Below are 16,592 nucleotides of genomic sequence, written 5' to 3'. Positions count from 1 at the left end.
GGCGCCTTGACCACATGCTTGCAGATGGACACTAATTTGAGAAAGCCAAGACAAGGGCCAAAATGGTTTGCGTCTGAAAAAAATTAATCACCCTTCTAGACTGTTAGCTCCAAAAAAGCTTTCTGTTTAAGGTCGGTTTACACATTTCCCAGCACACTGTTATTTGATTTTTAAAAAAATCTGCCTTACAAAAATTAGTTTCCAGACTCAAATGAAGTCTTAACATGAATCACATTTCTGTTGAACCAGAAGTTATTGATTTGGATTTTTCAGTTTGTAACCCTTTTCTCCAATTATAGTGCACAATATTTTGATTTAACCGTATTGGATAGACAGGGGTGCGGTGGGGCAGTGGGTTGAACCGGGTCCTGCTCTTCGTTGGGTCTGGGGTTCGAGTCCTGCTTGGGGTGCCTTGCGACGGACTGGTGTCCCGTTCTGGGTGTGTCCTCTGGCCTTCCGCCCTGTGTTACCAGGTAGGCTCCGCGACCCTGTATGGGACACGTGGTTCTGAAAATGTGTGTGTGTGTGTATTAGATGGTAATTGGGATTTATTAATGCTGTAATGGAACAAAGGATACTAAAATCCTTCATGGTTAACAATATGAAAATGCCAGCTGGCATGACACAGTTAAATTCCTTCAATTTTTTTGCTTGACTGCTCACAATAAGAAGAGGACATCAAAATACGCATGATAAAAAATAATTGAAAGACTAACAATGGCTGTCTGAAATCAAGTGTCACTTAGCTAGAGAATTTATTTTTTTAAGCCTTTAGGCTGGTCACGAAGGAGTATTTTTTTCCCATGCTGTGTTTTACTCCAGGGGGCACAGTGGTGCAGTGGGTTGGACCTGGTCCTGCTCTCCGGTGGGTCTGGGGTTCGAGTCCCCTGTGGGTTGCCTTGTGATGGACTGGCGTCCCATCCCGTGTACAACCCCTCTCCCTCTAGCCTTACACCCTGTGTTGCTGGGGTAGGCTCCGGCTCCTCGCGACCCCGCATGGGATAAGCGATTCAGGTGATGTGTATTTCACTCTTGGACTCAGGCCTCATGCGTTGAAAGATTACAGTCAGGGAACTCCTGTATTTCTCAAAAACCATCACAACTTGATGACTTGAAGGCATAAGGTTATCCACACTGACATTACCTTTATCCAGTTAGCAGACACTTTGCTCCAAAGCAGTGTACATAGCAGAAAACAATACCATAGTGCATTACATGTCAAGATGTCGAGATCTAGATGCAGACACATGATTCTTCAATATATGTAAAGAAAATAATTAGTCACTTGAAGGGTTTAAATTGCTAAGCATATAATTCCACAAGAAAGCATTAGAAAATGCGGCCTAGTGGTGCAGTGAGTAGTGTTGTTGTCGAACAACAGGGTATAAATGAATAAATGTAAATGCATGTAAATGCTGTTAAAATATCTGAAAAAAAAAATGTGTGTATTATCCTTTCATCATGATCAACTCTACAGGCACACTAGCAGTGCAACACAACAAACAACTTTCTGGTCCTTAGATAAAAAAAAAAAAAAAATACTAAGTCTTAGCCTCTAATGAATGTTTCCCTACGTATCTCCTAGAACAAATAACTCTTTTTTCCACATTACAAGCAAAAAAGTTCCAAATACTTTATCAGCTGCTGACAGTGAGTTACTGGTTTGTTCTATAGTAACTGATGTTACACTTAACCTTCAGCAACAATACATACATCATGCTGCACAACATGGTTGCTGTTTTTATTTCTTTATTTTTTTTACTTAGATTTGCATGTTTCATGCATTTGAGCAACATCAATTTAAATTTATATTTCTTTTTATCGAGCGCTCTTCTCACACAGCGACACAGAGCGCTGAACAAAGGCATCGGACAAAGACGCACACATTGTCCGAAACAGCTTATCCCAAGCGGGGTCGCGGCGAACCGGAGCGTGACCCGGCAACATAGGGCGCAAGGCTGGAGGAGGAAGGGACGCACCCAGGACGGGACCAATGAGCAAAGACACCATCTTGTAATATAAGAATCAATAATCTCACAGAGGTACAATAAGCCGGAGTAATGTCGTTTACCGCCTTATCGGTTGGAAGTAGGAGCCAATACATTGATTTCAGTACCAGTTTTATATGTTTTATAAATATCTGTACTGTATTTCAAGCACCTTAAGATGATTCTGAGAATGCAAAGCTCAGGTATGCCGAAACGGTTGCTCTTTGTTTGGACCGTGAGGTGAATGACAGGAGTCGACACCTTCCTTCTGAGGCTCTAAGCGGGACATGTGGGTCTGCGTGTTGAGATAAGCACCACTGCACGTCCACTACTGGCATAAATACTCATGCAGCAATCAATCAACATTCTCTTATAGATCCTGCTCGTCAAATAAGACTAAAAACTGCAAAGGAAAGATAAGCCCTACTATGACATGTCAATACTGTGCTGTTAACGACCACGAACTATGAATGTGTATTCAGTAATGACATAGGCTACTACCTCATTATTACAAGTTTCTTAAGATTTTTTGAGCCCAGGAACATAATATTGTGCTATAATATACAACATGGCATAACATGTCGTATATTATTATTATTATTTTTATTATATTGTTGTATGTTGTGATTGTTTTTTCACAACAGTTTTGAAACCACATAAAACCTCATCCATGATACAAAGATTGAGATTATTGCCATAAAAAAATCATGTAGTGCCAACAGTTCCACAGCAGTGAGTTACAGACATAGTTTAATACAAGACTTTTTGCTACCACAACTAGCTAGTAACTAGTATGCAAATTACTGTTAGAATCTTATAATTCTCATGATCTCTTGCAAGCTTTAGTGTTTCTTACTGCCTATCTGTTAGATGTGATGTCCAGTTAACAGCTATTTCATAGTTTAATTGAACTTTTTTAAATCTTCTTAATTCTGAATCCAGCCTCTGCCTAATAAACTGAGCTTTCATTTCACCAGGTCTCAGTGTAGCCTGAACAGCTGAGATGGTACAAATTGTGTAAATTACATTCACTGCAAGTATAACCACAATTATGAATTATTCTTATCGTCTCCTCATTAGTAATTATGCTTTACCTCATTATCAGCCTGTGCTTGCTACCATCTCACTATTTGTATATTACTGTTAATACTGTATTTTTCATTTTTTTACTTTTTTAAACTATTTCTACTTTATTCAACTTAATATAGCTTTTATTACAAACAAAATACAGTAAAGTAAGTATGCTGCAGTTCCTACTATAAATCAGAGTGGGTAAATATTGCACATGCAAGTTGTCTGTTATCCTTACAGAATATATATACTATATATATATATACTATATATATGAGAATTAGATTCCTCCCATTAGTAAACCCACAAGCAAAACACAATGTGAGCACTGAAACACCAGCACTGGGTGACTCACTGAAAAAGCAATGAGTCTGTAAAATATCTACGCAAGTCCAGGTATCACTTCCTGAAGCCAAGCTGGGAGTCTCTGGTAGGGGTAGGGGCATCTCCATCCTTATATGTGCCTGTCAGCATATTAGCTGATTTTAAACTCATACTGAGATTAGTTTTTCAAGTTATGAGTCATTGTAATGTGTAACACGCCAGGGTTTGTTTGGTGCACTGAGTGACTACGCAGGGGGCCACAGCTTTAACACTCCAGCTTTACAAAATCAATAATGTGAAGAAACAAACTATCAAATTAGCCATCAGCCACGGAAAACAGGTACGTGGCAGGGGGAGGGCCTCTGCGGGTCAAAAACAGATGTGGAAAGTGCACTTCAATCCAGGAAGGGAACAGAACCACGCATTTCACTCAGCCTCACAGGCTCCTATTGAAGAGAGTCCTCATTAGGTCTAAATGGCCGCACCTGGTGCTCATTTCCTCTTAATGATCCCCCCCGTACAGCTGTCAGTCCAGGACACGGGGGTGTGGCCTTTGCTCCAGTATGGCGCACTGTTCTGTAATGAAATCAGACCAACTGGCACTGAGAAACACCGGTGTAAATTGAGTGGTAGGACAGTCTTCATAAAGTGACCCTATTATTGCAAATATTAAAAAAAATTAAAGTCTAACAAAAATGGGGCAATAGATTGATAGATGGACGGATGGACGACTAGATAGATAGGTAGATAGATAGATAGATAGATAGATAGATAGATAGATAGATAGAGCTTTATAAACCTGTTGTAACAATCCTGCAGGTGCTCTGGTTTCCTCCCACACTCCAAAGACAGGCTGTTCAGGTTCCCATAGTGTATGAGTGACAGAGAGGGTGTGTTCCCCTGATGTATGGATGAGTGACCTGGTGCATCTAGCAGTGTAAGTCACCATGGTGAATAAGGTGTGTGGGCTCACAAGACTACATAGGGTTCATTGGAAGTCACTTTGGAGAAGAGCATCTGCTAAATAAATGTACTACTTCCAGTACTGCTGCTTTTGAGCAGAATGTATTAAAGCGGGTGCAAATATATAATCAGTTCATAATGCTACGCTTATATTTTTCAGTGAAGTTCATTTTAAAGCAAGTTAAAATGATAAGGAATACATTTTTTGTCAAATATTTGCAAGAAAAAGATGGAAAATTGTGCTCATCAGCAGGAGCCATGGCTTTGTTGCTAAGGGACTCTACAGAACAAATATGAATTCCCCACCGAGGCATGATATTCCACCTTTTCCTCCGTTCTGTAGAACGGTGGAAAATAGTGTGTGTCGGGTTATTTGCAGTTATTTGTGAGGGCCAGAAATGTTTCAGGCTATTTTGGCAGCTCATCAGTTCAGCTGATATCACTGTGCTTCCTAATACATACAGGAAATATGTTACATTTATTTTTCTGATGTTATTGGTAAAGATTTTTTGTTTTTTTTTTAGTATATGTTTATAAAAAAATTGTAATATTTGCAAAGTTTTTTTGCCATTGTATTCTAATGTGACTGCTACTTTAGCAGTAGAAACACGCAAGATATCCAGCCTCGTTGTTTAAACCCAATCTGTTGAATCTCTGTCTTTAGGATTGCCTTCCCGTCCTTCCCACAGACCTGCTGAAGGTGATCAGTTTTCTGTGTAATACATTTATGCTAATTATGGTCCTCATGAAGAATAAAACTTTAACTGTTATTGCAAATTTATGTAAATCACACATTAATTATATCATTATATTATATCAAGAATTTTTCAGTGTGATCACAGACAGAAATAAAGATACAGACTGTGGAATCCTTTACACCCCTGTTATTCCCAGTACCTCGGTTTATACCATGCTGTAGGAAAATTTTCTTCCTAATTTTTACTGAAAAAATGTTTTCACCAAATAGACTTGTTTGGACAGAGACCTGTGTAGACTGCATGGATTTTTTCAAAGCTCATTTGGGAAGCTTTGCAAAAATCATAGTGGTACGATATTGCAAATCAATCCCAGCTCATAAATCACCAGAACTGTTTGTTCATAAGATCGAAACCAGCTAATCATTACAATCAGTGAGATGGTGGAGCAAGTCCCCAGTGCAGAGAGTGCCATCTAATGTTGCTCCAAAAGAGGGTCTCAACACCTTTCGGCTGCACAGTTCCTTAACCATCCTGAGCAGATTTTTTTCACTGCTCCGGTCGGGGTAATTATTGACCGAATTGCATTCGTCACCTCCTGCAACACCACATTTCCTCTATTTGTCCATATGATGTTCTGATGACACCAGTTATGAGTCACTGTTGGGGTGTAGCTAAGAATTCTTGGTGCCCTGAAAGGATATTTCTCTGCCTGGCCCCCCTTTCAATAAAATATTTCAAATCCTGCTGGAGTCTGTGTGGTCTCCCTCAGTGAGTGTGGGCCCTCTGAATGAAGGTCTGGGAAGGAGAATGGTCACCGCCATTGGCTCCACTAGCGATGGGCCTGATCATCGCATGTACTCGTGGATGACCGATGAGTTGATCTAGGAAGCGTGTGTTGGACGGTGTGTATTTTCTGGAGTGGGTTGAATCCTGCAGACAGCTACTGCCCCCTGGTGTCCAAACTCATTCACTGGGACGAGAGACACCCAAGTGACCACCTCCCACCTAAACACAGAGAGAGTATGGTAAATCTCAGCAAGCTAAAAGGGTCACATTGTAAATGTTGCTTAATATCATTCTGATATCATTCCGCTTTCTAAGGTCCATTCCAAATAGTGCACAGAACAGCCTACAATAAAATACATCTTTTTAATCCTGGGAGTATGGGAAAACAAAGTTTTACTCTGTGGGGATGATGTAAACAATGAGAGGACTTTTCTCAAAATGATGGTATTGTTGCACTTATATATATTTTTAAAAGTTTATTTCAACTGTGATTAAAATAAAGATAGATAAACTATTAATCCCATATAATGCAGTTAAAGGTGTCTACGTCTGCATCCAGATCAAAAAAAAAAAAAAAAAAACAATTGGTGTAAAACTAGAAAAATAGGTTCCATTAGAACTGCATGGTATTTGTGATGCAGTGATAACTATGAACAAAGGAGAGATCTTGTGACCCAGTGTAAGCAGTGTATCTAGCAGTGTAAGTCACCTTGGTGAATAAGGTGTGTGGGCTGATAACACTACAGGGAGTTCATTGGAAGTCGCTTTGGAGTGAAGCATCTGCTAAAAAAATAAATGTAAATGTAAATCTTATGGTGGGGTGGGCTTGGCCTGTGCCTGCTCCCTGGTGGGTCTGGGGTTTGAGTCCTGGTGGGGCGCCTTGCAATGGACTGGTGTCCTGTCCTGGGTGTGTCCCTTCCCCCTCCAGCCTTACACCCTGTGTTGCTGGGTTAGGCTCTGGCTTGCTATAACCCCCTGCTTGGAATAAGAGTGTGTGTGTGCGTGTGTGTGTGTGTGTGTGTGTGTGTGTGTGTGTGTGTGTGTGTAAAAATCTTATAAAAAATGACAAAATCAAAAGCGCTGTGAGAAAAATTACATCAGTGACAATAAATCATTTCTACATGTCAGTGAATGGGTAGCCTATGGTATTTCTGGGCATTTTACTACAGGCCACAGAAAATATCAGATGGTTCTGAATACACACACACACACACACACACACACACACACAAGTTTCAGCTATATTACTGGTGAATGGAACACAAATTTCCTAAGCAGTGCTTTGACTGGCCATGTGTGAAATATTAAAGTCCATTTTAATTGGTTCAGATGACTGCTAGTATTGATGGACAACACAGTTTTACCGTGGAAATGAAACTGGTCCTCCACAATAGGCCAACCATTTAAAAAAGAAATATAACTACATTTGTGTAATTGTATTTCTAAACCTCTTGGTGTTTCAAAATCAGGCCAGCTGGTAGCATAGTGGTTAAAGCTGTTGCCTTTAGACCCAAAGGTTGCAAATCTAAGCCTCACATCTGGCTGTGGTACCCTTGAGCAAGGTATTTACCCTAAATTGCTCCAGTGAAATTACCCAGCTGTGTAAATGGGTAAATAATTGTAACCTCAACACTGTAAGTTGCTTTGGAGAAAAGTATCGGCTAAATGAAAAAATGTAAATCATGTTCTTTCAGTGTAATAAGTGAGACTAGCAGTGTGCAATTTATCAGAGAAGAATAATTTGAAGGAAAAAAACACAACTGAAAATGGCAATAGGAATCTATGTCATCAGACTGATTTGAACCACCTCTAAAAAAGAGAAACTAAAGAAGGGATATAATGGATATTCATCTAGAGACCAAAACATTCTAGAAAAGCTTCTGTGTAGGCACCTAAGATTACAAAGTGAAATTTTGCATGTATTAGCTGAAGCTGCTTGTCCCAAGGAGAGTTGCAGCAAACCAGAGCCTAACCTGCCAACACAGGGCATGGAGGGGGGGACACACCCAGAATGGGATGCCAGTCTGTCACAAGGCACACCAAATGGGACTCAAACCCTGGACTTAGTCAAGCCTGCTGCACCACCATGCCTCACAAATTCCACATGAGAGGGCCATGGTGGTGTGGCATGTTCAGCCAGTGCCTGTTGTGTGGTGGCTCTGGGGTTTGAGCCCTGCTTGGGGTGCCTTGCAATGGAGTGGTGTCCTGCCCTGGGTGTGTCCCCTCCCCATTTGGCTTTGCCCACTGTTTTGCTGGGTAAGGTTCAGGCTCGCCGCGACCCTACTCAGCACAAGCGGTTGTCGACAACGGATGGAAATTCCACATCGCCACATTGTGAGGTACCTAACTATGGTGTTCGTGGTGTGAGATTTTCTTTCAATCTCTCAAACGGCCCTTAAACACAGTGTTTGCGGTAACTGGGCAGTGAAATAATGACCTTCGGGACCTGTACTGAACACAGTGAATGAAGCAACAAGCATCTTTTTTTAATAAAGAATTCTTATTACCTTTGTTTATTTAGCGGATGCCTTTGTCCGTGGCGACTTCACAGCGATTTAGCCATGAATACAGCTCAGCAGGAGTGATATTTAGAGCAGCCCTAATCACAACTCTGCTTCTGTTTAGTTTGTAGGATGCCTGCTGTGATGTACATCATATAATCATCTCTTCACACAGTAGGACACTGCTTTACCGTGGCTGAAAAGGACAGTAATACTGCACAATGGCATTATGAGAGCAGGCACAACAGAAATGAAACATGGATGGATGGATGGATGGATGGATGGATGGATGGATGGATGGATCGATCGGCATGTGTCTTTTTGTTATATTTCTGTATTTTGTTTCAAAATATAATCCTGATGGTGTTGCGAATAATTCACATTTTTGCTTTCCATGTGTTTGCTTTATTTGATGTCTTGACTTTAACAAGTTCAGCCCGTAGCATTTTGTTACTGACAGCTGTTCACAAAAGAGCACACAACTCAAAAGATTTTGGCTGCTTGACAGCCCTCCATTCCCATAAAATGTTACCTGGAATGTTTCTACTTGTGATTTAAACATCCAATATTAAATTATCCATAAAAATGTCCTGAAAGAAGACATACTGTGTGCAATTTAGAAACACTGCAATATATAATACACTGTGGAATTGGAGGTGATGTATCAAGACTGAGAGCATTCATTTGGTCCCTCGGACTTAAAATGAACTCTTTCAAAGTTGATTTAGCAGAGCTGATTTCTCTGTGTACACTGTGTGTTTTCAGTGTTTCTTAAATTAATCTTAGATGTCATAACCTCGGTAACTGTTTACTCTGAAACTTGCGCTTTCACCTGCACTGCGGTTTTATCTGAGATCTGCACTTGACAAGTACGGTTTGCATCCTGGGTGGCACAATGGTGCAGCAGGTACCACTGGTGTTTCACAGTTCCTGGGCTGTGTGTTCCGATATGGGTTTGAATATAATGCAACGTGTGTGTAATTTTCATATCCTCCCCGTGTTATGTGGGCTTCCTCTGGGTGCTCTAATTTCCTCTCATAGTCCACAGAGTTTCAGATTAACTGACGATTCTAAATTGCCCTTATTGTGTGTGTAAGAGAGAGAGAGACAGAAAGAGGTTGCCCTGTGATGGACTGGCATTTTGTCCAGGGTGTACCCTACCTACCTCAATCCCTATGATTCCACAATGGGCTCCAGACCACTATAGCCCCGCATTTGACAAGTGGTTATGGATAGATGACTTCTGTCCCACTATTAAGTTTGCAGTGATTTCTCAGTTTCAGCTCTTACATATTTCAATAAACTGTTACAAGTAATCCTTCAGTGCAAACCAGAAAAAGCAACGAATTCCAGGCGCACGGCCACCCATGATACAGCGATGATGCTGTCAACATCTTTGCTGCAGCTGGAGCCTTAACGCCTACGCTGGAACATTGCCAATTAAGTGTAGCTGCCACCATGAGCTCATCTGTGATCACACTTCCACATCATCTGCTGAACTCCCAGTCACCCTCACCAGGTGACAGTGGTGCTCTGACAAAGTACAGTCCATATATGACAGTATTGTTTGTGCTCACAGTGGAGAGACTGGAGAGGGTGTTCATGCATGGAGAACGAAGAATGGCATCTGTCACAATCAGCCACGCTCTGGAGGCACATTCTGGAAAATGTTGGTCATCAAAGTCATGCAAAAGGCCCAGGGTTCATACCGTTGGAGCTCTGGGTCTTTTGCGTGGTATGGTAAGCGTAGCTCTTGCTGGGACTTGTGCAAAATATAAAACTTTCAATCATTGCGATACCTCTACACTAGGAGCTTTCCAGTACTTTGAAAAACTCTTCTAACTATTCTTTTAATTGACCCTTCTTTCCAAAGCAGCTTTCAATGTTTGGTTTATACACTAAACTGCTTATAATGATTTAGCCTTTAACGAGCTCGGTAAATTTCAGGGTAAGTACCTTGATCAAGGGTACTACAGCAGGATGAAGGACTTGAACGTATCTCCTTCGATGGTGAAGTAAACACACAATTTCTAATTACCTGCAGTCAGCTATCAGTTAAACTTACAATTCTTCTTCAGATGTTGTTTCCGCCTGTCCCCGATTATGAAATAATCACATGATTGTTTAGTAACTGACTTATGAGTTTTGTGAAGTCCTAAAAAGTGTCAGGGGTTTTAAGCCTTCAGAAGCTTTTGATGGGAAAAATGATCCAGGAATCAATCCGGGAATCATATCTAAGCTCTTTAACAGTGTGTTATCCCTGACAAAAGGTCGTATATCAAAGCTGGTGATTTTATTTGCAGTGAAGCAATCAATAACAATTATACGGCTTACCCTGTTGCCTACGGGCAGAAGCAATATTGTGCAAGCCACCCAAACTCATAAATTACCCTGTATAAGCAGTAAAGAGCAGGGACACAACGAGTCTACCCAGTGAAGCTCAAAGTGATTCTGGATTATTGGTGGGGACACGGCACTGAATAGCATTTTGCTTAAGCAGGGACATAAAACACCATCTGCAAAGTATTGTATTAGCTGCAAGGGTACAGCGCCGCTCCCATTGGCCCACGCTGGGTTATATTAGTATACTTCCAAAGTACCCGACATTAAAAAACTGTGAATCCATAGACACCCAAATGATGTCAGCACATAATCATGCCCAAATGCCATGACCGCATATTAAAAGAGGCAAATATGGAGGTTAAGCTCATCACTTAGCAAAGGTGAGTCAGATAACTGTGTGGAGCGACACACCAAGGAGCTCCCGGCGATGGCTTTTTGGCAAGACAAGAAGATACCACATGGGTGCGAAGTTTGACCAAGAGAAAGGGCGGAAGAGTAAATGACAGTAAATTAAAAAATATCGCCCGTGGCGATGCTAAAGCCTCAGTCCTGCAACATTAATCCCTGACCTGCATAAAGGAGAGGCTGCCTTCTCTGGATGGGCACAGAAGTTAGTCGAGAAAAAAATAAAACACGCGTTGCAAGTTAAGCGTGAATTGAATGTGGCCCAAATATTGGCTGTTTTCATTACTTTAAAGATTTTAGTATCCGCTGCATGAGCGAAAGAGGGCAAGGCTGCAATTATGTGTTAAGTCTTCATTATTGTGTCGTCTTTTGTCTGCACTATGTTATTTATTCTAGTTCTAACTTTACTATTATCCTCCAGTTCTTTTATATACTAAGTGTCAAGCATGGCATGCACTACTGTGATTTAACAATTTCTCATTATTCTACTTTGCACCTTAGCAGTTCACAGGCAAGTAATATCCAGAGTCACATAACCCCCTTACAGAGGAAGTAAAGTCCAGCTGAGTACATGAATTAAATGTCTTTGACAGAAACACACACACACACACACACACACACACACACACACACACTGTCTGAACCGCTCGTCCCATATGGGGGCACTGGAAGCCAGAACCTATCCTGGCAACAGAGGGCGAAAGGCTGGAGGGGTGGGGTCACACCCAGGACGGGATGTCAATCCATTGCAAAGCACCCCAAGCAGGACTTGAACCCCAGACCCACCAGAGAGCAGGATCCGGTCCAACCCAACGCACCACCGCGCTCCCCTTTTGTTGGCAGACCGACCAAATAAAGAAATATTTGCAGTCTACATGGATGTCTCCAAGATGTTCATGAATTTGCTTTCATTTCCTTTCTAGTTTCTGCCATCACCCCCCCTCCCCCATTTTAAATTATTCTGAAAGAGATTAGATTTCTGAGAAAGAATCAAAACACAACAACAGTCATATTTGTTTTATTTATTTTAAGCACACCTATAAAAATAATGTAACATATTAGTCTGAGACATGGTGTTTATGGTGCACTTGTATTTTATGTGAAGATTATTTTTCAAATATATGGAGCTTTATTTATTTAAATGTGAAACGTAAACTCCAACTAAAATTGTTGTAAACACAATACTTTTTTTTTAATAAAATCTTCATCGTAACTGCAGAGGAAACATAAACACAGTCCATTAAATGAGATTACCCTATTACGGGAGCCTTTCAATAGTACAAATTACTAAAATAAAAGACACATCACTTTTTAATCTGAGGCAGCATCACAAGAACAATAACTGATCCACGTTGTGGAGCAGAAACATAAATACAGGCATGTGTGCTGGCCATTTATACTGCTTTATGTTACTATACATGTGATTTTATTTCCATTTTGACTTTTTCCCCATTACATCTCTTACATCTGTGTGTGTGTGTGTGTGTGTGTGTGTGTGTGTGTGTGTGCTCTCCCGGCGGGACCTACAATCAGACCAAATGAATGAAGAAGATTTACACTTTATACATTCACCTAATGTAATCAATACTTTAGCATTAACTTTGAGAATTATGAGTGGTTAAGAGGAGAAGGGCACTTCAGTCTCTGAGGACATGCTCCTTGGTCCAAGGTTCAGGCAGGTCTGCACTCCAGCATCTTCCTGAATGCCTTTCGGAAGCTGTCGTCCAAGAAGGCGTAGAGGAACGGGTTCAGGCAGGAGTTGGCATAGCTCAGGCTGGTGATAAAGTAGGAGACGCCGATCAAGAAGGGAGTCATCCTCAGGTCGGTGTTGAGGGCCACGATGGTGCTCAGGTGGAATGGGGTCCAGCAGAAGAGACACACAGCCAACACAATGAACACCATCACCGTCACCTTCTTTTTGGCTTTGTCCAGCGCTTTGGCATTGGAGTTCAGCCTCATGTTCCTCAATTTGTAGAGCATCATCGTGTAGAGGATGCAGATGGTGGACACGGGGATGGCGAAGCCCAGGATGAGCGTGTAGATCCGGCTGGCTTTAAACCACAAACTTTCCGGATAGGGGAAGCTGAGCACGCATGTCTTTCTCCCCATGTGCTCCGGACTAGTATAGACCCCCGCAAACACGGTGAAGGGCATCACGATGAGGATGACCAGGAGCCACACGCACAGGCTCACAGTCCTGGCCGCTCTGTACGTTCGAAACGGCATCCGCTTGGACCTCACCGTCGCCAGCACCACCAGGTAGCGGTCCACACTCATCACGGTGAGGAAGTAGATGCTTGAGAAGATGTTGTAGTGATCAATGGAGAGGATGACTTTGCAGAGAACCTCTCCGAACGGCCAGTACCGCAGAAGGAGCTCGGCGATGCTGATGGGAAGGACCAAGGTGAACAAGTCATCGGCGATGGCCAAATTGAGGATGAACATGTTGGTGACTGTCTTCATTTTGGGGGCTTTGAGGATGACGTAGATGACGGCTGTGTTGCCCGTGAGACCCACAGCGCAGATGACAGAGTAGATAATGGGCAGGACCACGTAGAACTCCGGGTGGAGCAAGAACTGGTCTGGAGAGGAGCAGTTAGAGTGGGTTCGGTTGGGGGAGTCCAACACATCAGATATATTCTCCATGTCTGTCTTGTGTTGGGTATAGCCCCACTATTTTATCTTCGTCTGCTCAAATAAAAAATAATTGCGTATCGTGTGTTTAATTTATTTCCTCATCAGTCTTTTTGACTTCCACGTTTCTCCTGTTTTGCTGTTCCAAAAATGAATCTGTTTTACGGCGGGGTTTCACATCACAAGAAGATCTGAGGAACAGAACACGAAAATATGTGCGCAATCAACGAGCGGGAATTAAACCACTTTTCTACACTATTTAAGCAAACTTTTCATATTCATCCAATCGTCATTTCCACGCACTTTGTAATTACTTTTGCAACGCTTATGCATGATATGCGATCATCATGATCATGTGCATCGATCGGCAGGCACACACAGTGTATGGTTTCGTTTGCAAAATTAATTATTATCCACGTTTTACAGGTGCAACCGCCTGGAGAAAAAATGTATCTTTTCTTTGCGGAAAAAAAAAAAAAACAAATCAAATGTACAATTAAACAATGTACTATTAGGATGCAATGGAATAAAGGAAATGCGTGACAACCGCACAACTGTCACGGAGCGCGTGCTTAAAAGAGGAGCGCGTTCTTACCACTGCGCGAGCGCCGTCCGATGCCCCCTCCTCCGCCACCGACCGCGAACAGCGCGCGACTCGCGCGCTCCGCGAGCAGTTAAAGAGCGGCGCGCGGGCGGGTGACGTCACCAGGCCAGTAGGACTTGGCGCGTGAGTTATGCCGGCGCGCGTGTAAATTATATATATATGTTTATGTACAGACAGTTTGGGCGTTTAAAAAAAAAAAAAAAAACAAACTGAAATTTACGCCATGGTAACGCAAGATGTATGAAAATGTTTAAAAAAACGTTCATTTACTCCACTCTGCTCACAAGGGTGCTTTAGAGACTCACAAACTACGGAAAGCAGCGTTCATGTCTGTTCATGTCTGTTCGCAGCAGGTTTCGCCTCCAGGTGGCAGCACGTCGGACGTCACGAGCTCTTCCTGAACTTCCCGCCTTCACGGGGAGCTTCTAGCAAGTTCCCGTTGGGTTGAACGAAAAATTAAATTGCTCATAATTACGGCTGCGCTTTAAATAATTTACTGACCCCCTCGATGCGACACAATTAAAAACAGCGAAAGCCTTTCTTGTCGATTTAAGCGTTCAGGATTGTTATTTTCTGAGTAGACAAAAGGCAGTTTCGCTAAGTGAATCATACCGAGGGGAGCAACACGACACACAGTAGCTCATTAGACAACATAATGAAAAACATTAATTCTACAAAAAGCTGGAACTAGTGAGGATGAAACATTCCAAGACACTGACAAGAAGGGTTCGTCTCCAAAGAGTCATGTGTTTTTTTTATGTGTACACAAAGCACCCATTTCTCCTCCATATTTCAAGGTTATTTGTGAAGGATAAAATATGGCAAAGAAATGCAGTGCAGTTTTATTTTTTCTTTGAAAAGTTTTCTGTTGAGGGTCGCTGCTCTCGGCGCTGTAGAATGTCTTTCAATTTGATCATTTTGCCGTGTCAGAACTTGTCGCTCCAGGAGCTCTGGTTTCCTGCCACAAGTCCAGGACATGTGTCTCAGGAGGCCTGGACGGAGACTCTGAGGTGACCGAGTCCCTGTGTGTGTGCGTGTGAGAGAAAAATTCTTTTGCTCTATTCATACATGCATTGATAGACCCTTACAAGCACATTAATGCAGTATATCAGGCATTGTAAATTGCTTTGGATGAAACATCTGCTAAAAACCGCTCTTCCATAGAGTGAAGATGAGGGCTTCAGAACCCCCTTCGTGATCTCCCTATAGGTGTTAGGCTGGAAAAATAAGCGTGCTAAAAAAGCTCCAGAATTATGCGATCTGGTAGCATCCAAGGTTTAGACGTGTTTGGTGAGTATTGATGGATTAATGGTGTGCAGGATGAATGACTGTAATACTCATCTCGGTGTCCTCGTTGATATACAACATTAAGTAAATTGGTGGTAGCAACTTACAACATTAAGATTCTTACAATAATTTACCCACTTATAGCCGAGTAATTTTAGTGGAGCAATTTAGGGTAAATACCTTACTCAAGGGTACTACAGCAGTAGGTAAGATTCAACCCAGTAACTTTTCGGTTGAAAGTCAGCAACTCTAACCGCTACACTACGAGCAGAACAACTTCAACAACTTCGTGCCGTTCCCTTCGGGATAAATGAAATCGTTCATCATTCACTCAGTTCTTCTTAATACAGACAGATCTGCAAATATCTATCCTGTTATTTTTAAGGGAACTTAAATTTGATTTACTGTAAAATAGACTGGCTCTGTCTGCCTTGAATGATGCTTCCCAGCAGAATGTTTCTTGCAGACATAGATCAAGCAATGTGTTTTGTAATGCCATACTGTGCCTTTGGTATGCAGGGCACCAAACCCAGAGGGAAAGAAGGGCTTTTCTCCCCATGTTCCTTGTCTCTGAATGCTCTGCAGTGCTTCACCATCTGGCAGCTCCCCAGCACGTTTAATTTCAGCTTTCAAGTCATGTCTTAATACGTACATTAACTGCTTTGATTTTTTTTTCATGCCTCTGTAAATTTTATATAAAAAACAATTCATGCCAGTCTCATTTTAGTTTAGTATGATACTAAAGCAAGGTTTTTATTTGAATAAAGTTCTATAATAAAGTATCTGACATTATTGTTATTACTGAAAATTGTTTCAGTGAAGGACAAATGACTCCTGCAATTACAGGTAGCTAAAATAACACAGGGCAGCTGGTAAACGTGGTTAGCATGGCTGCCTATAGATGTAAAGGTTGCTGGTTTAAATCTCACCTACTGCTGTAGTAGCCTTGAGCAATGTGCTTACCCTAAATTGCTCTGGTAAAGTTACC

At 41.8% G+C, this 16,592-nt stretch overlaps 1 protein-coding gene across 1 annotated transcript; it reads right to left on the bottom strand.

Moving 5' to 3' along the window:
• Positions 1-12,555: 12,555 nt before the first annotated feature.
• Positions 12,556-13,976, bottom strand: npbwr2b (neuropeptides B/W receptor 2b). Its single transcript, XM_029249822.1, has one exon. It carries the CDS (start codon positions 13,723-13,725, stop codon positions 12,751-12,753), a length of 975 nt encoding a protein of 324 aa, XP_029105655.1. The 5' UTR covers positions 13,726-13,976; the 3' UTR covers positions 12,556-12,750.
• Between the last annotated feature and the right edge of the window lie 2,616 nt (positions 13,977-16,592).

Source organism: Scleropages formosus, chromosome 2 (assembly GCF_900964775.1).
Source record: "Scleropages formosus chromosome 2, fSclFor1.1, whole genome shotgun sequence".
Lineage (NCBI taxonomy): Eukaryota > Metazoa > Chordata > Actinopteri > Osteoglossiformes > Osteoglossidae > Scleropages > Scleropages formosus.
This window is presented reverse-complemented; position numbering and strand designations above follow the sequence as displayed.